Consider the following 25,035-nt stretch of genomic DNA (forward strand, 5'->3'; position numbering starts at 1 on the left):
CACGTTGAAGGGAAACAATAAAATAATGAAATCTATATAAAACAATAAAAAAAAATTCTCACGACGTTTCGACCGTAACACAAACGGTCGTCATCAGGGTGTGTCGGGTCGGTTATGGTCGAAACGTCGTGATAATTTTTTATTGTTTTATATATTTTATTGTTTCCCTTCAACGTGACTTTACCGAAAGAGCTAAGAATATGAATTACTGCAGTCACGAAAGCTTTAAATCAAGACCCTGCCATGTTCAAGACAATAGCGCCGCCTAGTGTTTACACTAAGACGTGCAATACAGTGGGCCATAGTCCATTATATCTTTAGACTTTGATACGGGCCAATTAAAAATGGATGGCGGGCCGCAGTTGGCCCGCGGGCCGTAGTTTGGACACCCCTGGTGTAGTGTATAGTGTAATGTATAGTGTAGTGTATAGTGTAGTGTATTGTGTAGTGTAGTGTGTATTGTATAGTGTAGTGTGTAGTAGTGTATAGTAGTGTAGTAGTGTAGTGTATAGTAGTGTGTAGTGTATAGTGTAGTGTATAGTGTAGTAGTGTAGTGTGTATTGTATAGTGTAGTGTGTATTGTATAGTGTAGTGTGTAGTAGTGTATAGTGTAGTGTATAATGTAGTGTATAGTGTAGTGTATAGTAGTGTATAGTGTTGTGTATAGCAGTGTATAGTGTAGTGTGTAGCAGTGTATAGTGTAGTGTATAATGTAGTGTATAGTGTAGTGTGTAGTAGTGTATAATGTAGTGTATAGAAGTGTATAGTGCAGTAGTGTATAGTAGTGTATAGTGTAGTGTGTAGTAGTGTATAATGTAGTATATAGTGTAGTGTATAGTAGTGTATAGTGACGTGTGTAGTAGTGTAGTGTAGTGTGTAGTAGTGTATAATGTAGTATATAGTGTAGTGTATAGTAGTGTATAGTGTAGTGTATAGTGTTGTGTGTAGCAGTGTATAGTGTATAGTAGTGTATAGTGTAGTGTGTATTGTAGTGTTGTGTGTAGTAGTGTAGTGTATAGTAGTGTAGTGTGTAGTAGTGTAGTGTTTAGTAGTGTGATGTGTAGTAGTGTAGTGTATAGTGTGGAGTGTAGTAGTGTATAGTGTAGTGTATAGCAGTGTAGTATTTAGTAGCGGGGTGTGCAGTAGCGTATAGTGTAGTGTATAGTGTAGTATAGTAGCAGACCTGTCAACCCACACGGTTTACCCCGCATTCTTGTCGATGGACACCGAGTGTTCAGGTTGACGGCCACGTAAACGGGCACACCGCTCTCACGCCTCATTAAAACTCGACAAGACGGTGTGATCATTCAACACGCACATATATATTATATACGTGTGTGTGTGTTATCAAGTGTAGAACGTCGATGCAAGATTACACGCGCGCGCACGGAGATCACAACCCCACGGCTATTCTGCAACTACGGAATCAGTCCGGCGACCGCAGAATCGTTGCTTCTTCGCGTGAATTTCGTTGCCAAAAATCGGATAAAAACTGAACACCTCTCCCCCCCCGCCGCCGCCCCCCAAAACAGATCGGTTCCCTCGCGCCGCGTCATATCCTTCGGGTCTCTCGGGCCAAGTCACCTGGGCGAGGGTTTCAGAGAAAAACCGACGACTACCGCGGTCGGCTCGACGCAGTTTCCGTTAACTCCGAACCCCACGCGGGCGACTCCAAACGAAAGATTGAGACGAGTTCCCGTTTTCCCGCGTCAACCTTCCGTCGATATGAACGTCACGGCGCGGGATCCCTCCCGTTGCGACGTCATTTGGGTCGTCCGTCGAAGGCGGACGACGCGGCAGCCCTCCTCATCTCGACGAGCTCCACACGATGCGCTAACCGAAAGCTTCGAAGTTTCGATGATAGGGTGCCGGCTGCCAAAAACAGCCTGCGTGTTAAGACGAGTCAAAACACCAAAACCGGAACCTTCCGACGAGGAATCGCGCCACTGCGCCGACCACGATGTTCGTGGTGGGCAGAGGCCGGCCGACATTCGGTTTCGGTTCTCGGCGCCGGAAGTTGGCGAACGGCCTCTTTCGGCGTCGTTCCGGTTTGGGCAGAAAGTTAAAATTTGTAACTTTCGGTTTCGGGCGAAAGTTAATTTTTAACTTCCGGTTTCGACCGAAAGTAAACTTTTTACTTCCGGTTTCGCCGAAAGTAAATGTTCAACTTCCGGTTTCGGCCGAAAGTAAATGTTCAACTTCCGGTTTCGCTGAAAGTAAATGTTCAACTTCCGGTTTCGGCCGAAAGTAAATGTTCAACTTCCGGTTTCGGCCGAAAGTAAATGTTCAACTTCCGGTTTCGCTGAAAGTAAATTTTTAACTTCCGGTTTCGGCCGAAAGTAAATGTTTAACTTCCGGTTTCGCCGAAAGTAAATTTTAAACTTCCGGTTTCGCCGAAAGTACATTTTTAACTTCCGGTTTCGTCCCAAAGTAAATTTTTAACTTCCGGTTTGGGCCGAAACTTCACTTTTAACTTCCGGTTTCGGCCGAAAGTTATTTTTTCAACTTCCGGTTTCGGCCCGAAAGTTAAAAAATTTGTAACTTCCGGCTTCGGCCGGCCTGCACTGGTCAGAATACGAAAAACAAAAACCACGCTCGCTCGTAATGTGATGACGCGTTGTCCTTGCAAACCGATTGGTCCCCACCAGAGACGGCTTTCTTTTGTGCCTCGTGCCAAAACGGTGTCAGGGGGGGCCAGAGGACTGCCCAAAAAAAAAAAAATGGGGAAAAAAAAAACCCGTCGTCACATTTCGGAGCCGGCAAAGCAGGTCACGTGATCTCAAAGTCTCGTCCGCGACCTGCAGCAATTTTGGGGTCGCCCATAAATGACTTCACGCGATTTTGAACGATTTTTGACCGCCTCTCCCTACCCCCCCCACCACCGTCACAAAAAGTCAGACCCCCTCTCAAATGACGTCACAAAGCCATATTTCCATTTTAAAAATAAAACGTGATTCAAGTCGTATTTATATTCTCGGTTCTTTCGGTGAAAGTCACCGCCGCGCAGATAGGGAAACAATAAAATGCTAAAAATATAAAACGATAACATTCTCGCGACGTTTCGACTGCAACACAAAGCAGCAATCATCATCAGGTGTGGTAAAGTCACCACGTAGAAGGGAAACAATAAAATAATAAAAATATAAGACGATACATTTTTTTCTTTGCTGTGGTTTTCACACCCGACGATGGCGATGATTGCTTTGTGCTGCTGCAGTCGAAACGTCGCGATAATTTTTACTGTTTTATATTTTTTTATTATTTTATTGTTTCCCCATTCTACGCGGCGGTGACTTTACCGAAAGAGCCAACAATATGAATCCCTGCGGTCGCGAAAGCTTTAAATCAAAATTGACGCTTCAAATCGCTTTAAACCATTGTTGTCGTCGCAGCGCGTTATTTAACGTGGCGCTGCACACTGCGATGTTGTAGGGTAAAACAATTATCAACGAAGTCTCTTTAATCAAGCAGCAGAACGCGTTGCGCCTGTACTTATTTATAAAGTTGCAGCGTTTTGATGTGACGTCACGTTTCTCAAACCACTCCCCCTCCTCCACTCGTCACCAATGTCTGATCGCCCCGCCCCGCCACCTGGGACTGGTTCGCCAAACATTAAACAAAATGACGATTTCGACTTCCGTTCGCTCTGGACCCCGGGGGCACACCGCCGTAGAGGTTCGTACGACGTGGCCCGCGACCCTGTGTCGTCAGGGACACGCCCACTCCTCCCCAACCGCCCGCCCGACGGGAAAATGACCGCGGTTGGTCGCGCGGCAGCGGTTTGCCGTGGATGCGTTCGCTCGGCCAAACACGCCGCCCGTTCGCCCGTTCGCTCGCCCGTTCACTCGTCCACTCGCCCGTTCACTCGCCCACTTGCTCACTCGTCCACTCACTCGCCCACTCACTTGCTCACTGGCCCACTCGTCCACTCGCTCACTCATCCACTCACTCGCCCACTCACTTGCTCACTCGTTCACTCGCCCACTCGTTCACTCGCCCACTTGCCCACCCGTCCACTCGCCCACTCCTTCACTCACCCACTCGCCCACCTGCCCACTCGCCCACTCACTCGTCCACTCGTTCACTCGCCCACTCACTCATTCCCTCACTCACCTACTCACCCACTCACTCACCCACCCACCAACCCACTCACCCAGCCCCTTACTCACCCACTCACCAACCCACTCACCAACCCACTCACCCACTCACCAACCCACTCACCAACCCACTCACCAACCCACTCACCCACTCACCAACCCACTCACCCACTAACTCACCCACTCTTCACTCCCTCACTCACTCACTCACCCACTCACCCACCCACCATTCCACTCACCCACAAACTCACCCTCTCGCTCACTCCCTCACTCACCCACTCACCAACCCACTCACCAACCCACTCACCCACTCACCAACCCACTCACCACTCTTCACTCACCCACTCACCAACTTACTTCCTCACCCACTCACTCGTTCACTCACCCACTTGCCCACCCGTTCACTCGCCCACTCCTTCACTCACCCATTCGCCCACCCGTCCACTCGCCCACTCCTTCACTCGCTCGTCCACTCGCTCGTCCACTCGCCCACTTGCCCACTCGTTCACTCACCCACTCGCCCACCCGTCCACTCGCCTACTCCTTCACTCGCCCACTCGTTCATTCACTCACCCATTCATTCACCCACCCACCCACCCACCAATTCACCTACCCGCTCGCAGTGGGTGTCCAGCACCGCAATAACGGCGATAGCGATGGTGGGTAGCGATGGTGGTGATCATGGAGGTGGCGATGGCGATGGGGAGCGGTGGTGCAGTGGTTAGCGCGCTGCGCTACGATCCCCGGCGTCCCGAGTTCCATTGCCGGTCACACACGGAATAAAAAGCGCAAGGGAGGCCCATCCTGGGTGCACAGAGGAGCTCGTGGGAGGGCAGAGAAGATTCTGGGAAAGTTGCAAGGGGTTCTGGGTAAGAGTCAACTCTTCTGGGGTAGGCAGATACAAAAATCTGGACGATAAAAAAAAACCGGGGGATTGTTAGGTAGGCGAGAGAGGGTTATAGGAAGACGCAAAGGCTCCTGGGAAAATTGCAAAGGCCTCTGGGTTCGGCAGATAATTCCCCGATTATCCGTCGAGGCAGAGGCAAAGTACTCCGGGGTGTAAACGGAGGCTCGTGTGGACGACGGACGGAGGGGATCGTGGGTCGGCGGCAGAGGCTAACTGGGCGGACAAACCTCCCCGGGCGATTAGCAGCAAAGCCTCCTGGGTAAAACAGAGGATTCTGGGTAGTCGAGAGCCTGGTTAGACGTGGAGGATGCTGGGCTTGTGGGTAGGCAGAGGGGATTGTGGGTAGGCGGTGGTCCTTGTGGATAGGCGGTGGTCCTAGTGGGTAGGCGGTGGGCCTAGTGGGTAGGCGGTGGGCCGAGTGGGTAGGCGGTGGTCCTTGTGGATAGGCGGTGGGCCTAGTGGGTAGGCGGTGGTCCTTGTGGCTAGGCGGTGGGCCTAGTGGGTAGGCGGTGGGCCTAGTGGGTAGGCGGTGGGCCTAGTGGGTAGGCGGTGGGCCTAGTGGGTAGGCGGTGGGCCTAGTGGGTAGGCGGTGGGCCTAGTGGGTAGGCGGTGGGCCTAGTGGGTAGGCGGTGGTCCTAGTGGGTAGGCGGTGGTTCTTGTGGGTAGGCGGTGGGCCTAGTGGGTAGGCGGTGGGCCTAGTGGGTAGGCGGTGGGCCTAGTGGGTAGGCGGTGGGCCTAATGGGTAGGCGGTGGGCCTAGTGGGTAGGTGGTGGTCCTAGTGGGTAGGCGGTGGTCCTAGTGGGTAGGCGGTGGGCCTAGTGGGTCGGCGGTGGGCCTAGTTGGTCGGCGGTGGGCCTAGTGGGTAGGCGGTGGTCCTAGTGGGTCGGCGGTGGGCCTAGTGGGTCGGCGGTGGGCCTAGCGGGTAGGCGGTGGTCCTAGTGGGTACGCGGTGGTCCTAGTGGGTAGGCGGTGGTCCTTGTGGGTAGGCGGTGGGCCTAGTGGGTAGGCGGTGGGCCTAGTGGGTCGGCGGTGGTCCTTGTGGGTAGGCGGTGGGCCTAGTGGGTAGGCGGTGGTCCTTGTGGGTAGGCGGTGGGCCTAGTGGGTAGGCGGTGGGCCTAGTGGGTCGGCGGTGGTACTAGACGAGTAGACGTTGTAGGCGAGAGCCACCAGCAGGGCTACGGCAGCCGGCACCAGCAAGGACGTCCATGAGCTGCGGGGACGCCGAGGGGGGAGGACACGGGGTCACAGGGGTAACGTGGTCACCAGGTCACCGGGTCACGTGATCATGGGGTCACCGTGGGCAAGGGGTCACATGGTCGCGTGATCAAGGGGGGTCACCGGGTCAAAGGGTCGCCGGGGTCGTGTGGTCACAGGGTAAATGTGTTACCGGTTCATAGGGTCACATGGCCACCAGGACCCAGGGTCACACGATCAAGGGGTCACCGTGGGCAAGGGGTCAAATGGTCACGTGACGGGCGCGGTGAGCGGGATTGGTTACCTCTGGTTGGAGTCCGAGGTGGTGGTGGTGGTGATCAGAACGTCCTGCAAAGCAGAACAACCACGCAGAGTGAGCCGTGGGGGTGGAGTGGGGGGTGGAGTGGGGGGTGGAGTAGGGGGGTGGAGCGGGGGTGGAGCGGGGGGTGGAGTGGGGGTGGAGCGGGGGGTGGAGCGGGAGTGGAGCGGGGGTGGAGTGGGGGGTGGAGTGGGGGGTGGAGTAGGGGGGTGGAGTGGGGGTGGAGTGGGGGGTAGAGTGGGGGTGGAGCGTGGGTGGAGGGGGGGTGGAGCGGGGGTGGAGTGGGGTGGAGTGGGGGTGGAGCGGGGGTGGAGTGGGGTGGAGTGGGGGTGGAGCGAGGGGTGGAGCAGGGGGTGGAGTGAGGGTGGAGCGGGGGGTGGAGTGGGGGTGAAGTGGGGGGTGGAGTGGGGGTGGAGCGGGGGTGGAGCGGGGGTGGAGCGGGGGGTGGAGCGGGGGGTGGAGCGGGGGTGGAGCGTGGGTGGAGCGGGGGTGGAGTGGGGGGTAGAGTGGGGGGTGGAGTGGGGGTGGAGCGGGGGTGGAGTGGGGGGTAGAGTGGGGGGTGGAGTGGGGGGTGGAGTGGGGGGTGGAACGGGGGTGGAGTGGGGTGGAGTGAGGGTGGAGTGGGGGGTGGAGTGGGGGGTGGAGTGGGGGTGGAGTGGGGTGGAGTGGGGGTGGAGTGGAGTGGGGTGGAGTGGGGGTGGAGTGGGGGTGGAGTGGGGGGTGGAGTGTGGGGTGGAGTGTGGGTGGAGCGTGGGTGGAGTGGGGGGTGAAGTGGGGGTGGAGTGTGGGTGGAGGGGGGGGTGGAGTGGGGGTGAAGTGGGGGGTGGAGCGTGGGTGGAGTGGGGGGTGGAGCGGGGGTGGCGCATGGTTGGAGTGGGAGTGGAGTGGGGGTGGAGTGGGGGGTGGAGTGGGGGGTGGAGCGGGGGTGGAGCCGGGGTGGATTGGGGTGGAGTGGGGGGTGGAGCGTGGGTGGAGTGGGGGGTGGAGGGGGGTGGAGCGAGGGGTGGAGTGGGGGTGGAGTGGGGGTGGAGTGGGGGTGGAGCGGGGGGTGGAGCGTGGGTGGAGTGGGGTGGAGTGGGGTGGAGTGGGGGTGGAGCGGGGGTGAGTGGGGGTGGAGTGTGGGGTGGAGTGTGAGGTGGAGCGTGGGTGGAGTGGGGGGTGGAGGGGGGTGGAGCGTGGGTGGAGTGGGGGGTGGAGGGGGGTGGAGCGAGGGGTGGAGTGGGGGTGGAGTGGGGGTGGAGTGGGAGTGGAGCGGGGGGTGGAGCGTGGGTGAAGTGGGGTGGAGTGGGGTGGAGTGGGGGTGGAGCGGGGGTGAGTGGGGGTGGAGTGGGGGGTGGAGCGTGGGTGGAGGGGGGGTGGAGTGGGGGGTGGAGCAGGGGTGGAGCGTGGTTGGAGTGGGGGTGGAGTAGGGGGTGGAGCGGGGGTGGAGCCGGGGTGGAGTGGGGTGGAGTGGGGTGGAGTGGGGGGTGGAGCGTGGTTGGAGTGGGGGTGAAGTGGGGTGGAGTGGGGGGTGGAGTGGGGGTGGAGCGGGGGTGGAGTGGGGGGTGGAGTGGGGGGTGGAGCGGGGGGTGGAGCGTGGGTGGAGCGGGGGTGGAGTGGGGTGGAGTGGGGGTTGAGTGGGGGGTGGAGTGGGGGGTGGAGTGGGGGGTGGAGTGGGGGTTGAGTGGGGGTGGAGCGGGGGGTAGAGTGGGGGTGGAGCGGGGGGTGGAGCGGGGGGTGGAGTGGGGGGTGGAGTGGGGGGTGGAGTGGGGGGTGGAGTGGGGGTTGAGTGGGGGTGGAGCGGGGGGTAGAGTGGGGGTGGAGCGGGGGGTGGAGTGGGGGGTGGAGTGGGGGGTGGAGTGGGGGGAGGAGTGGGGGTGGACCGGGGGTGGAGTGGGGGTTGAGTGGGGGTTGAGTGGGGGGTGGAGTGGGGGTGGAGCGGGGGGTGGAGTGGGGGTGGAGTGGGGGGTGGAGTGGGGGGTGGAGTGGGGGGAGGAGTGGGGGTGGAGTGGGGGTAGAGTGGGGGTTGAGTGGGGGGTTGAGTGGGGGGTGGAGTGGGGGGTGGAGTGGGGGTGGTGCGGGGGGGAGTGGGGGAAGGTTTCTATCATCCACCACCTCCACCACCAAGTCCACCATCACCTCCACCACCACCATAACTGTTTCCACCATCACCTCCAACTACCATCACCAACTCCACTACCACCTCCACCATAACCACCACCACCACTACCACCTCCTCCTCCACCGTCACCACCTCCACCACCGTCACCACCTCCACCACCTCCACCACCTCCTCCTCCACCACCACCACCTCATCCACCACCACCTCCTCCTCCACCACCTCATCCACCACCACTGTTACCACCACCGTCACCACCACCGTCACCACCTCATCCACCACCGTCACCACCTCTACCACCACCTCCTCCACCACCACCACCACCACCACCTCCTCCACCACCACCTCCTCCTCCACCACCACCTCATCCACCACCACTGTTACCACCACCCTCCACCACCTTCACCACTACCTTCACCACCACTGTTATCACCACCACTGTTATCACCACCACTGTTACCACCACCTCCACCACCAGCACCTTCAACACCACCTCCCCCACCTCCTTCATCAGTCTACAATGGGCAGGTCGTGTGTGTTCGTGGGGTAAAATGTGGGCAGCTGCCACCTTTTCTTACCTCATCTTTAATTTTCCTGTCGTCCTGCAACAAGACAATGGGTCGACATCACTACGGGTATTTTACACAGCCATCGTGAACCCCCTGATAGAGAGAGAGAGAGACCCAGACCCAGGGCTCGAACCCAGGCTCTCAGTGTCCCTGACACGGCCACTATGAACCCCCTGATAGAGAGAGAGACACCCAGACCCAGGGCTTGAACCCAGGCTCTCAGTGTCCCTGACACGGCCACTATGAACCCCCTGATAGAGAGACACCCAGACCCAGGGCTTGAACCCAGGCTCTCAGTGTCTCCGACACGGCCACTAAAAACCCCCTGACAGAGAGAGAGACACCCAGACCCAGGGCTTGAACCCAGACTCTCAGTGTCTCCGACACGGCCATCGTGAACCCCCTGATAGAGAGAGAGACACCCAGACCCAGGGCTTGAACCCAGGCTCTCAGTGTCTCCGACACGGCCACTATGAACCCCCTGATAGAGAGAGAGACACCCAGACCCAGGGCTTGAACCCAAGTTTGTGGTTGTGATGTTGGTGGTGATGTTGGTGGTGGTGTTTGGTGGTGGTGGTGTTGATGGTGGTGGTGTGGTGGTGTTAGTGGTGGTGATGGTGGTGGTGCTGGTGGTGTTGATGGTGGTGGTGTGGTGTTGGTGGTGTTGATGGTGGTGTTGGTGGTGTTTATAGTGGTGTTGGTGGTGTTAGTGGTATTGATGGTGGTGTTAGTGGTGTTAGTGGTGTTGATGGTGATGTTGGTGGTGGTGTTAGTGGTGGTATTGGTGGCAGTGTTAGTGGTGTTGATGGTGGTGTTAGTGGTGGTGTTGATGGTGGTGTTAGTGGTGTTGATGGTGGTGTTAGTGGTGTTAGTGGTGTTGATGGTGGTGGTGTGGTGTTAGTGGTGTTGATGGTGGTGTTGGTGGTGTTGGTGGTGTTGATGGTGTTGATGGTGATGATGGTGGTGGTGTTAGTGGTGGTGTTGGTGGTGGTGTTGATGGTGGTTTTGATGGTGGTGTTGATGGTGGTGTCAGTGGTGTTAGTGGTGGTGATGGTGTTAGTGGTGGTGGTGTTGATGGTGGTGTTAGTGGTGTTGATGGTGGTATTGATGGTGGTGATGTTGGTGATGGTGATGCTGGTGTTGGTGGTGATGTTGGTGGTGGTGTGGTGTTAGTGGTGTTGATGGTGGTGTTAGTGGTGTTGATGGTGTTGATGGTGGTGGTGTGGTGTTGATGGTGTTAGTGTTGGTGGTGTTGATGGTGGTGGTGTTGGTGGTGTTGGTGGTGATGGTGCTAGTGGTGGTGTTAGTGGTGTTGATGGTGGTGATGGTGATGCTGGTGATGCTGGTGTTGGTGGTGATGTTGGTGGTGGTGTTGGTGGTGTTGATGGTGGTGTTAGTGGTGTTGATGTTGTTGGTGGTGTTAGTGGTGTTAGTGGTGGTGTGGTGTTGATGGTGTTGATGGTGGTGGTGATGGTGTGGTGGTGTTAGTGGTGTTGATGGTGTTAGTGGTGGTGTTAGTGGTGTTGATGGTGTTGATGGTGGTGTTAGTGGTGTTGATGGTGTTGATGGTGGTGGTGATGGTGTGGTGGTGTTGGTGGTGTTGGTGGTGTTGATGGTGGTGTTGATGGTGGTGTTGATGGTGGTGTTGATGATGTTAGTGGTGTTGATGGTGTTGGTGGTGATGGTGTGGTGTTAGTGGTATTAGTGGTGGTGGTGGTGGTGTTGGTGGTGTTGGTGGTGTTGGTGGTGTTGATGGTGTTGGTGGTGTTGATGGTGGTGATGGTGGTGGTGTTAGTGGTGTTGATGGTGTTGATGGTGGTGTTGGTGGTGGTGGTGTTAGTGTTGGTGATGTTGATGTTGTTGGTGGTGTTGTTGATGTTGTTGGTGGTGTTGATGGTGGTGTTGATGGTGGTGTTAGTGTTGGAAATGTTGATGGTGGTGTTGGTGGTGTTGTTGATGTTGTTGGTGGTGGTGTTGGTGGTGGTGTTGATGGTGTTGGTGTTGATGGTGGTGGTGATGGTGTGGTGGTGTTGATGGTGGTGTTGATGGTGGTGTTAGTGTTGGTGATGTTGATGGTGGTGTTGGTGGTGTTGTTGATGTTGTTGGTGGTGGTGTTGGTGGTGGTGTTGATGGTGTTGGTGTTGATGGTGGTGGTGATGGTGTGGTGGTGTTGGTGGTGGTGTTGGTGGTGTTGGTGTTGATGGTGGTGTTGGTGGTGGTGTTGGTGGTGGTGTTGGTGGTGTTGATGGTGGTGTTGATGGTGGTGTTGATGATGTTAGTGGTGTTGATGGTGTTGGTGGTGATGGTGTGGTGTTAGTGGTATTAGTGGTGGTGGTGGTGTTGGTGGTGTTGGTGGTGTTGATGGTGTTGGTGGTGTTGATGGTGGTGATGGTGGTGGTGTTGGTGGTACCGGGTGGACCTCCCCGATGAGGTAGCGTGCAGAGAGCTCGCGAGCGTCGCTTGAGTGACCAACGTCCTCAAAGCTCTCCGTAGCGTCCGAGCCGGCCTGCTCTAGCAGCACCTCCTCACCACCGGGGTGCTGGGGAAGACGCAGACATCATCATCATCACCAGCATCATCATCATCATCTATATCATCATCATCATCACCAGCATCATCATCATCACCAGCATCATCATCATCACCAGCATCAGCATCATCATCACCAGCATCATCACATGCATCATCATCATCATCACCAGCATCATCATCATCACCACCAGCATCATCATCACCAGCATCATCATCATCACCAGCATCATCATCATCACCAGCAGCATCATCATCATCACCAGCATCATCATCATTTCCAGCATCATCATCATTTCCAGCATCATCATCATCACCAGCATCATCATCATCACCCGCATCATCATCACCAGCATTATCATCATCACCAGCATCATCATCAACATCACCAGCATCATCATCATCACCAGCATCATCATCATCACCAGCACCATCATCATCAACAGCGTCATCATCATCACCAGCATCATCATCATCAACATCACCAACAGCAACATCCTCAGCATCACGTAGCTTTACCCGGGCCCGCTCACCATCATGAAGGTCCTTAATGATCGTGAGCGGAGAGTCAGGGGACTCCAAAAGCACGAAGAACAACCCAGAGCCCAGGTCCACTGATGGTATCATAGGCCTTGACCAGGTCAATGAAGCAGAGATGTAGGTCTTGTTGGAATTCCCTACACCTCTGTTGTAGCAGACGGACAGAGAATATGGCATCCGTGCAGGATCGCCCTTTCCTGAAACCGCATTGGGGCTCCGCAAGCCTCTCCTCAGCGTGCCTGGCAAGGCGATGTTGAATAATCCTTGCCAGCACCTTTCCCGGCACACTGAGGAGTGAGATGCCCCTGTAGTTGTTACAGTCTGTGCGGTCCCCCTTCTTAAAAAGGGGGACCACAAGGGCATCCTTCCAATCCTGCGGAACCCGTCCAGTGGTCCAGACCGTTGTGATGCTGTCATATAGGGCAGTCTGTGCACAAACGCCACCCTCCCTCAGCAATTCGCTTGGGAGATCATCTCTGCCCGGCGCTTTTCCTGGTCTCAGACTCCAGATCGCCTTCAGTACTTCCACAACAGATGGCGACCTCAGCCAGCCACTCAGAGGGGGTGGCCACTTCTGTAAAATATATTTGAGGCACCGCAGCCCTAGCAGGGTCATCCTCACCTTGCCCCGTGAAGGTTGTCTGCGCTGAGGGGAATTCCCCTCCCCCCTGGGGGTCGGATATCGGATCGCCGTTCTTTCCCTAAAGGATGGTGATAGGTGAAGGCGCCGCAAGTTACTTTTTTTTATAGAATTAAAACGTGATTTGTGATTGTGGGCTACCGAGGCAGATTCCATCTCCTCAGCAACCCGCGCCCACCACCCATGCCTTGCAGCGCCTCACGGCTCTCCGAATCGCCGAGCGAAGGCTGCGGTAGGCCTCCTCATTCTCCGATATTGGATGTTGCAGACGATGGGAGTGGGCCTGTCGTTTTTTCCCAACCAACGGGAACACCTCCTCCTTCAGCCAGGGTCTCTGGGGAGGTCTGGACCGCGTGCCCAATGCAGCCGTTGCGGCTGCATGAGCCACAGTCCTGAACCTCGCCCATTTACCCTCAGCATCAGGAGGAGTGGGGGACGATGCTAACCCCAGCTGCAAGCGATGTTGAAATTCCTGCTCGCAACTACCCTCAGCTAGCTGAGACCAGGCCACTTGTGGGTTTGAATGGGATCCTGGGTGTACACCCACCACCGGAGTGGAAGAATGGCAGGCGCATCTTACAGATGACAAGTCGATGGTCAGTGGGCAGATCAGCTCCACGGTAGGTCCTGGTGTCAAGGACATCGACCCGCATCTGCCGGTCAGTAATAATACAGTCCAGCAGATGTTCTTGCTTGGACCAGGCGTGCATCCATGTTGTTGTGTGGATGTGCCGATGCCAGAACAGCGTGTTGGTAATTACAAGCCCATGGGGCTGCACAAAAGTCTAGCAGCCTCCTACCGATGTTATTGAGCTGATCTGGCCAATGCCTTCCAATCACTCCAGACCAGGAACCAGCATCAAGAGCAATTCGGGCATTAAAATCAACCAACAAGATGACTCTATCCCGAGGGGCCACTTTAGCTAGCACCTTTCACAGGAGGTCACAGAAAGCATCTGATTCAACGGCCTTGCATGCATCCCTCAACTGATGTTCATATTTGGAGGGGGTATAAGTAACCACGACCACCACTCCTCGCCTCTGGTTGATAGGAAGGCGAGCCAAAAGTAGCAAGGGGCTTACAGCTTCCCACACCTCACCGCCACGCTCCCACGCCCCCTTCATTCTTTTGTTCAAAAGAAGAGCCACACCCTGTTGTTTGGCAGGAGCCAGAACCGGTCCACCGGACCTCCTGAATAGCACAGGGATCCAGGCGGTACCGGTCCAGCTCCCGACAGAGGAGTGGCAGCCTCTCCTCCGCAGTGAGCGTTCGAACATTCCACGTGGCCACCCACAGTGGCTTTTTGCTGTTTCTGGAGGAGCCCCGCGGGTACGGAGTTTCCTGGCTCTGCCAAATGGGGTTTGGCCAGGAGACGTCATCGACGCCTGTTCTCCCCGGGGCCTCCGGCACAAGCTTAGTTGGATTATGTTTTCCTGGTTTTGTGGTAATTAAATTGAAGGTGGAGGGGTTACCAACACCTCGCACCCGTCCAGAGCCCCCCATTTGGCCACTGTGGAGGTTACTAACGCCATGAGAGGAATGGCCAATCGAAATTTGCTCTCCCACCATGGCACTGCTCACCACAGCGTTAGCTATCGGCACCAACGAGGAGACCACTACCACCACAACCACCACTACCAACCACTATCACTACCACCACCACCACAACCGCCACCATGACCAACCACTACCACTACCACGACCACGACCACCACCACAACCACCACGACCACCACCACTACCAACCACTACCACCACCGCGGCCACCACCGCAACCACCACCACTACCACCACAACCACCACTACCAACCACTACCACTATCAAAGATCCCCCATATAGCCTTAACAGACTGTAGGGGCAAGTGCTGTTAGCGAGCACCTATGAAGGCCGGAACGGTACACGAGGGGGTGGGTGGCCAGCACCACGCCCGACCGCCTTTGTCTCCCTAGTGGCGATGTTTACACACCGCACCAGGAACTCATTTGAGGCTGAGTCGACCTAGGGGAGGCCCGGGACCGGTTCAGATAATCGTCACTGGTGTTGGCCGTGAGCGGGAATCGAACCCGGGTCGCCAAGTTCATAGCGCAGCGCGCTAACCGCTACACTATCGCTCCCCACTACCACTATCACCACCACGACCACCACCACAACCACCACCACCGCAACCACCACCACTACCAACCACTACCACCACCGCAACCACCACCACCACCACCACTACCAACCACTACCTCCACCGCGACCACCACCACTACCACCACCACCGCAACCACCAGCACAACAACTACTAACCATCACCACCACCACGACCACCACCACGACCACCACCACGACCACCACCACGACCACCACCAACCACTACCTCCACCGCGACCACCAGCACAACAACTACCAACCATCACCACCGCCACGACCACAACAACTACCAACCATCACCACCGCCACGACCACCACCACGACCGCCACCGCTACCGATGCAGGGACACCACGAGGTGTCACTGTGTGAAGCCGGGTCGTGAGAGGCACGGCGCGCGACGTAACGACATCGCCAACGCCGCTGTAACGTGGATGTGGTACGGGCCCCCTAGCGGAGGCTCGCCAAGCGCTGATCGACAGCGACGGCTGGCACTGCACACGCTGCGCGTAGTGGCAGCCACCTGGAGGAGGAGGGTGCGGGGGTTCAAGGGGGCCGTGGCACTCCGGTTGACCCCGTAGGTCACGTGACCGGAGGTATCCACCGGGGGGAGGGGGGGGGGGGACCCCCAAAAGGGGGGGCTGGGGGTAAGGTAGAGATCCTTATTCTTTGGGTCTTTCGGCAAAGTCACGTAGATGTCTCGGACCGTGTTCGTGAACGCAAGGCAGATCTGAAACACGGTGGGACCGATACCTCAGCCGTGGCTGATCATTGTTTTAACGCTGTGGGCAAAACGCGAAATAGATTTTTGACCAAGGCGGAGGTACTCTGCAAGCCAACCGGCTATCAGCAAAGATTCGCTCATGAAGCCACCCAGATATATAAACACAAGACACAATTTTTCATCCGAGAAGACGGGTACAAACCGAGCAATCATTGGAAGGACGTTATTAACCAGTTTAGGTCATAACTGGCTGTGTATCAGGACGTTTCGATCGCAACGACAGGGCACTCGTCATCAGGTGGGGGGGGGACAACCACAGCAAGGAAAAAACTGCACTCGTGACTGCGGGAATTCAAAGGTTTTTTTCTTGCTGTGGTTGTCCCCCACCTGATGACGATTGCTTGTGTTGTTGCGATAGAAACGTCGTGGTATATTATTTCATAATTCTACCCACCACGCGATGGCTTCACCGAAATAACCAAAGATTGCGATGGATTCCTGCAGCAACGGAAGCCTCGAATCAAGAATGAAGCGCCTCTACGGGGGAGGGTTTCCACCGCAACTATTATATCTTTTTCACACCTGATGACGATTGCTTGTGTTGTTGCGATAGAAACAATGTAATATATTATTTCATATTTCTACCCACTACGTGATGGCTTTACCGAAATAACCAAAGAATATTTGCATTTTGATTTAAAGCTTTCGTGACTGCAGGGATTCATATTCTTGGTTCTTTCGGTAAAGTCACCACCACCACCACGTAGAAGGGAAACAACAGCAAGACATTTTTTTTTCAAATTTTCTCACTGTGGTTGTCACACCTGATGATGATTGCTTGTGTTGCAGTCGAAACGTCGCCAGAATTTTATTGTTTAAAATTTTTATTATTTTATTGTTTCCCTTCTACGTGGTGACTTTACACACCTGATGATTGCTTGTGTTGCAATCGAAACGTCGCGAGAATTTTATTGTTTTATATTTTTATTATTTTATTGTTTCCCTTCTACGTGGTGACTTTACACACCTGATGATGATTGCTTCTTGTGTTGCAGTCGAAACGTCGTGAGAATTTTTACTGTTTAATATTTTTATTATTTTATTGTTTCCCTATCTACGTGGTGGTGACTTTACCGAAAGAACCAAGAATATGAATATTTGCATTGTCTTGGAAACTCATTGGTCCACACCAGAGAAAGGAGGTATCATAATGGTATAGAATAGATAGCCGGGGGTCACCCACCACCAAGCTATTAGCTGGTGAAGGGGCAATTGGCAACTTTTGTGTTGTGTGTTAATGGGAACAAACGTTTTGATTTAAAGCGTTCGTGACTGCAGGGATTCAAATTCTTGGTTCTTTCGGTAAAGCAAGAAAATTTGAAATTGTTCTTGCTGTGGTTTTCACGCCTGATGATGATTGCTGCTTGTGTTGCAGTCGAAACGTCGCGAGAATTTTATTGTTTTATGTTTTAATTATTTTATTGCTTCCCTTCTACGTGGTGGTGACTTTACCCAAAGAACCAAGAATATAATAAAAAAATATTGTTTTATATTTTTATTATTTTATTGTTTCCCTTCTACGTGGTGACTTTACCGAAAGAACCAAGAATATATTGGGAGTATTGTTTTATGTTTTTTTATTATTTTATTGTTTCCCTTCTACGTGGTGACTTTACCGAAAGAACCAAGAATATAATAAAAATATTGTTTTATATTTTTATTATTTTATTGTTTCCCTATCTACGTGGTGACTTTACCAAAAGAACCAAGAATATAATAAAAATATTGTTTTATATTTTTTATTATTTTATTGTTTCCATTCTACGTGGTGACTTTACCGAAAGAACCAAGAATATCATGAAAATATTGTTTTATATTTTTATTATTTTATTGTTTCCCTTCTACGTGGTGACTTTGCCGAAAGAACCAAGAATATAATAAAAATATTGTTTAATATTTTTATTATGTTATTGGTTCCCTTCTACGTGGTGACTTTACCGAAAGAACCAAGAATATAATAAAAAAATATTTTTATTATTTTATTGTTTCCCTTCTACATGGTGACTTTACCGAAAGAACCAAGAATATAATAAAAAATATTGTTTTATATTTTTATTATTTTATTGTTTCCCTTCTACGTGGTGGTGACTTTACTGAAAGAACCAAGAATATAATAAAAAAAATTTTTTTATATTTTTATTATTTTATTGTTTCCCTTCTACGTGGTGACTTTACCGAAAGAACCAAGATTATAATAAAAAATATTGTTTTATATTTTTATTATTTTATTGTTTCCCTTCTATGTGGTGGGGACTTTACCGAAAGAACCAAGATATAATAAAAAATATTTTTATTATTTTATTGTTTCCCTTCTACGTGGTGACTTTACCGAAAGAACCAAGAATATAATAAAAATATTGTTTTATATTTTTATTATTTTATTGTTTCCCTTCTACGTGGTGGTGACTTTACCGAAAGAACCAAGAATATAATAAAAAAATATTTTTATTATTTTATTGTTTCCCTTCTACGTGGTGACTACCGAAAGAACCAAGAATATAATAAAAAATATTGTTTTATATTTTTATTATTTCATTGTTTCCCTTCTACGTGGTGGTGACTTTACTGAAAGAACCAAGAAGAAATAAAAATTTTTTTTTTATATTTTTATTATTTTATTGTTTCCCTTCTACGTGGTGACTTTACCGAAAGAACCAAGAATATAATAAAAAATATTGTTTTATATTTTTATTATTTTATTGTTTCCCTTCTACGTGGTGGTGACTTTACCGAAAGAACCAAGATATAATAAAAAATATTTTTATTATTTTATTGTTTCCCTTCTACGTGGTGACTTTACCGAAAGAACCAAGATTATAATAAAAAATATTGTTTTATATTTTTATTATTTTATTGTTTCCCTTCTATGTGGTGGGGACTTTACCGAAAGAACCAAGATATAATAAAAAATATTTTTATTATTTTATTGTTTCCCTTCTACGTGGTGACTTTACCGAAAGAACCAAGAATATAATAAAAAATATTGTTTTATATTTTTATTATTTTATTGTTTCCCTTCTACGTGGTGGTGACTTTACCGAAAGAACCAAGAATATAAAAAAAATATTTTTATTATTTTATTGTTTCCCTTCTACGTGGTGACTTTACCGAAAGAACCAAGAATATAATAAAAAATATTGTTTTATATTTTTATTATTTTATTGTTTCCCTTCTACGTGGTGGTCACTTTACCGAAAGAACCAAGAATATAATAAAAAAATATTTTTATTATTTTATTGTTTCCCTTCTACGTGGTGACTACCGAAAGAACCAAGAATATAATAAAAAATATTGTTTTATATTTTTATTATTTTATTGTTTCCCTTCTACGTGGTGACTTTACCGAAAGAACCAAGAATATAATAAAAAATATATTGTTTTATGTTTTTATTATTTTATTGTTTCCCTTCTACGTGGTGGTGACTTTACCGAAAGAACCAAGAATATAAAAAATATATTGTTTTATGTTTTTATTATTTTGTTTCCCTTCTACGTGGTGGTGACTTTACCGAAAGAACCAAGAATATAATAAAAAAATATTTTTATTATTTTATTGTTTCCCTTCTACGTGGTGACTTTACCGAAAGAACCAAGAATATAATAAAAAATATGGTTTTATATTTTTATTATTTTATTGTTTCCCTTCTACGTGGTGACATTACCGAAAGAACCAAGATTATAATAAAAATATTGTTTTATATTTTTATTCTTTTATTGTTTCCCTTCTACGTGGTGACTTTACCGAAAGAACCAAGAATATAAAAAAAATATTGTTTTATGTTTTTATTATTTTGTTTCCCTTCTACGTGGTGGTGACTTTACCGAAAGAACCAAGAATATAATAAAAAATATATTTTTATTATTTTATTGTTTCCCTTCTACGTGGTGACTACCGAAAGAACCAAGAATATAATAAAAAATATGGTTTTATATTTTTATTATTTTATTGTTTCCCTTCTACGTGGTGACATTACCGAAAGAACCAAGATTATAATAAAAATATTGTTTTATATTTTTATTATTTTATTGTTTCCCTTCTACGTGGTGACTTTACCGAAAGAACCAAGAATATAATAAAAAATATTGTTTTATATTTTTATTATTTTATTGTTTCCCTTCTACGTGGTGGTGACTTTACCGAAAGAACCAAGAATATAAAAAAAATATTGTTTTATGTTTTTATTATTTTATTGTTTCCCTTCTACGTGGTGGTGACTTTACCGAAAGAACCAAGAATATAATAAAAAAAATATTTTTATTATTTTATTGTTTCCCTTCTACGTGCTGACTTTACCGAAAGAACCAAGAATATAATAAAAAATATGGTTTTATATTTTTATTATTTTATTGTTTCCCTTCTACGTGGTGACATTAACGAAAGAACCAAGATTATAATAAAAATATTGTTTTATATTTTTATTATTTTATTGTTTCCCTTCTACGTGGTGACTTTACCGAAAGAACCAAGAATATAATAAAAATATTGTTTTATATTTTTATTATTTTACTGTTTCCCTTCTACGTGGTGACTTTACTGAAAGAACCAAGAATATAATAAAAATATTGTTTTATTATTATTTTATTGTTTCCCTTCTACGTGGTGACTTTACCGAAAGAACCAAGAATATAATAAAAAATATTGTTTTATATTTGTATTATTTTATTGTTTCCCTTCTACGTGGTGACTTTACCGAAAGAACCAAGAATATAATAAAAATATTGTTTTATATTTTTATTATTTTACTGTTTCCCTTCTACGTGGTGACTTTACTGAAAGAACCAAGAATATAATAAAAATATTGTTTTATTATTATTTTATTGTTTCCCTTCTACGTGGTGACTTTACCGAAAGAACCAAGAATATAATAAAAAATATTGTTTTATATTTGTATTATTTTATTGTTTCCCTTCTACGTGGTGGTGACTTTACCGAAAGAACCAAGAATATAATAAAAAATATTGTTTTATATTTGTATTATTTTATTGTTTCCCTTCTACGTGGTGGTGACTTTACCGAAAGAACCAAGAATATAATAAAAAATATTGTTTTATATTTGTATTATTTTATTGTTTCCCTTCTACGTGGTGGTGACTTTACCGAAAGAACCAAGAATATAATAAAAATATTGTTTTATATTTTTATTATTTTATTGTTTCCCTTCTACGTGGTGGTGACTTTACCGAAAGAACCAAGAATATAATAAAAAATATTGTTTTATATTTTTATTATTTTATTGTTTCCCTTCTACGTGGTGACTTTACCGAAAGAACCAAGAATATAATAAAAATATTGTTTTATATTTTTATTATTTTACTGTTTCCCTTCTACGTGGTGACTTTACTGAAAGAACCAAGAATATAATAAAAATATTGTTTTATTATTATTTTATTGTTTCCCTTCTACGTGGTGACTTTACCGAAAGAACCAAGAATATAATAAAAAATATTGTTTTATATTTTTATTATTTTATTGTTTCCCTTCTACGTGGTGACTTTACCGAAAGAACCAAGAATATAATAAAAATATTGTTTTATATTTTTATTATTTTACTGTTTCCCTTCTACGTGGTGACTTTACTGAAAGAACCAAGAATATAATAAAAATATTGTTTTATTATTATTTTATTGTTTCCCTTCTACGTGGTGACTTTACCGAAAGAACCAAGAATATAATAAAAATATTGTTTTATATTTTTATTATTTTATTGTTTCCCTTCTACGTGGTGGTGACTTTACCGAAAGAACCATGAATATAATAAAAATATTGTTTTATATTTTTATTATTTTATTGTTTCCCTTCTACGTGGTGGTGACTTTACCGAAAGAACCAAGAATATAATAAAAAATATTGTTTTATATTTTTATTATTTTATTGTTTCCCTTCTACGTGGTGACTTTACCGAAAGAACCAAGAATATAATAAAATATTGTTTTATATTTTTATTATTTTATTGTTTCCCTTCTACGTGGTGGTGACTTTACCGAAAGAACCAAGAATATAATAAAAAGTATTGTTTTATATTTTTATTATTTTATTGTTTCCCTTCTACGTGGTGGTGACTTTACCGAAAGAACCAAGAATATAATAAAAATATTGTTTTATATTTTTATTATTTTATTGTTTCCCTTCTACGTGGTGACTTTACCAAAAGAACCAAGAATATAATGGTACTAAACGTGTTCACTCCTCCATGAGTACGTCTTGAGTTTACGTTTGAGGCCACTATACCACTACCACCACCACTATACCACTAACCACCACCACTAACCACCACTATCACCACAACAACTACCACTACCACCACTACTACCACCACCACTAACCACCACCACTAACCACCATTATCACCACAACACCTACCAACCACTACCACCACAACTACCACCACCACCACCACTAACCACCACTATCACCACAACACCTACCAACCACTACCACCACTACCACTACCACCACCACTATCACCACAACAACTACCAACCACTACCACCACTACTACCACCACCACTAACCACCACCACTAACCACCACTATCACCACAACAACTACCAACCACTACCACCACTACTACCACCACCACTAACCACCACCATTAACCACCACCACCACTAACCACCACCACCAACCACTACCACAAACCACCACCACTAACCACCACCACTAACCACCACCACAACTAACCACCACAACTAACCACTACCACCACTAACCACCACCACAACTAACCACCACAACTAACCATCACCACTAACCACCACCACTAACCACCACCACCACCACTAACCACCACAACTAACCACCACAACTAACCACCACCACTAACCACCACTAACCACCACAACTAACCACCACCACAACTAACCACCACAACTAACCACTACCACCACCACAACTAACCACCACAACTAACCACCACCACCACCACTAACCACCACAACTAACCACCACCACAACTAACCACCACAACTAACCACTACCACCACCACAACTAACCACCACAACTAACCACCACTAACCACCACCACTAACCACCACCACAACTAACAACCACCACCACTAACCACCACCACTACCACCACCACCACTACCACAAACCACCACTAACCACTGCACAAGCCGCTCACCTCCTCGAGGAACTTGGTGAGGTCGTAGACTTTGTGGTGGATGACGACCCAGGTGGTCCTGCACGAGTTGTGCTTCTTCACTTCGTCCAGCGAGAAGTACTTCACCACACCCGACGAGGTGTCCGCTTCTCCCAAGGACGCCATCGCCTCTCTCTCTCTGCCTCTCGGATCGAACTTTGCACGCGACGGGGGAGAGGGAGGCAGGGGGGACGGCGTGGTGACGTCACCACGCAAGGGCTTTGCGTGGTGATGTCACCACGCTAGGGTTTTGCATGGTGACGTCACGACGCCGTTCCCCCTCGGATCGGACTTTGCACGCGACGGGGGAGAGGGAGGCAGGGGGGACGGCGTGGTGACGTCACCACGCAAGGGCTTTGCGTGGTGATGTCACCACGCTAGATTTTTGCGTGGTGACATCACCACGCCGTCCTCCCTCTCTTCCTCACTTCGTCCAGCGAGAAGTACTTCACCACACCCGACGAGGTGTCCACTTCTCCCAAGGACGCCATCGCCTCTCTCTCTCTCTCTGCCTCCCGGATCGAACTTTGCACGCGACGGGGGAGAGGGAGGCAGGGGGGGGACGGCGTGGTGACGTCACCACGCAAAAGCTCTTGCGTGGTGATGTCACCACGCGAGAGATTTGCGTGGTGACGTCACCACGCCGTCTCCCCTCCCTCCCTCCCTCTCGGATCGGACTTTGCACGCGACGGGGGAGAAGGAGGGAGACGGCGTGGTGACGTCACTACGCTAGAGCTTTGCGTAGTGACGTCACCACGCGAGGGCTTTGCGTGGAGACGTCCCCACGCCGTCCCCTTCCCTCCCTCTCGGATCGGACTTTGCACGCGACGGGGGAGAGGGAGGGGGACGGCATAGTGACGTCACCACGCAAGGGCTTTGCGTGGTGACGTCACCACGCAAGCAACGCGCGTATGCGTGGTGACGTCGCATTACGGAGGGCGTGGGCGGGCGGCAGTTCGCAGCGGCGCGGTGACGTCACGCACGGCTCTCGGGCGCAGTCGACGTCACGCGTCGTTGCTTGCGCGATGACGACACGCAAGGACGCGTTGACGTCACGACGTCGCGCGATGTCGTGCGGTCAGCGGGCAGACGAACAGGCGATGAGCGCGCAACCGAGAATCGATTCTAGGCGATTTTAATTAGATCCAAGAATCGACTTACGAACAATCTGACTTTTCATAGTTAAGTTTGCAGAAATAGTTTCATAGTTTCATAGTTTATTTTTTTTGGTATCGAGCCCTGTGAGCCATTCGGCTCTTGAATCGGGTGCAACCGCAACAAACAAAAAACATGAACAAGAAAAACATCTTAAAGTGACTATGTGTGACTGTGCAAACAGAAAATACAGGAAAAAATATATCAAAATATTCCTGAAATAGCGCCGTATACACCAACGCTGTGTGCAAAAATCCCAGTGGGATGCAAGTCAACTAACAACAACAACCACAAGACAACTAAGATTAAGGCCATCAGTCTAACTCCGTACTACAATAAACAAAAACATGGCACAAAAAAAACGTTTTCGAAACTACATAAATAAATTATAACACCAAAATCTAGAGCCATATTTTAGGCCACTGAATAGCAGTGGCAGCTAGGGGTTGTACAGCTCCTCTAGAGCAGTTTTGAGTGAAGATCTCATTGGTAGCGATTCAAGTTGTAGTTTATTGGCAATATCATTCCAGACCCTGGGGGCATCAATAGCAAAGGCCCTTCCTCCAGTTTTTGTACGGCAATATGCAATGTGAAGCTGGTAAATGAGCCAAGACCTGAGGTCAAAATTGTTCTTTGAAACAGAGAGGAGATCCAGCAGGTAGTCTGCGGATTTTTTTGGAAGTACATCGTGAATAAATAAGATCTGGTGCACAAGCCGTCGAACATTAAGAGATGTTAAGTTTGACCCAATGTAGAGATCACAGTAGTGAGTCCTATATGGGCAGTTCAATGTAAATCTTAAGGCCGAGTGATAGATGGAATCAAGCTTCTTCAGTACAGTACTGGGGGCTCATTTATAAACGATGTCACAGTATATAGTGTATAGTCAAGTAGAGGCAGTATGGTAGCTTTTATCAATTCCAA

At 49.0% G+C, this 25,035-nt stretch overlaps 1 protein-coding gene across 1 annotated transcript; it reads right to left on the reverse strand.

The window, feature by feature from the left end:
* Positions 1-1,300: 1,300 nt before the first annotated feature.
* Positions 1,301-23,189, reverse strand: LOC116957091 (cytochrome b5). The gene is made up of 5 exons (XM_076054983.1): positions 22,939-23,189; positions 11,595-11,723; positions 9,194-9,217; positions 6,503-6,546; positions 1,301-6,214 (listed from the first exon to the last, which is right to left on the reverse strand). Exons 1-5 carry the CDS (start codon positions 23,080-23,082, stop codon positions 6,100-6,102), a joined length of 456 nt encoding a protein of 151 aa, XP_075911098.1. The 5' UTR covers positions 23,083-23,189; the 3' UTR covers positions 1,301-6,099.
* Positions 23,190-25,035: the final 1,846 nt, after the last annotated feature.

This window comes from Petromyzon marinus, chromosome 69, assembly GCF_048934315.1.
Source record: "Petromyzon marinus isolate PM22_M1 ecotype Great Lakes invasive population chromosome 69, UKy_Petmar_22M1.pri1.0, whole genome shotgun sequence".
Taxonomy (NCBI): Eukaryota; Metazoa; Chordata; class Hyperoartia; order Petromyzontiformes; family Petromyzontidae; genus Petromyzon; species Petromyzon marinus.

What these genes read in the sequence shown, in the direction of transcription:
- LOC116957091 (XM_076054983.1), bottom strand. Translation starts at nt 23,082, where the DNA reads ATGGCGTCCTTGGGAGAAGCGGACACCTCGTCGGGTGTGGTGAAGTAC. An exon ending in TCATCGGGGAGGTCCACCCG is followed by an intron (nt 9,218 to 11,594) that starts GTACCACCAACA and finishes GTCTTGTTGCAG; the next exon opens with GACGACAGGAAAATTAAAGA. An exon ending in ACCTCGGACTCCAACCAGAG is followed by an intron (nt 6,215 to 6,502) that starts GTAACCAATCCC and finishes GCGTCCCCGCAG; the next exon opens with CTCATGGACGTCCTTGCTGG.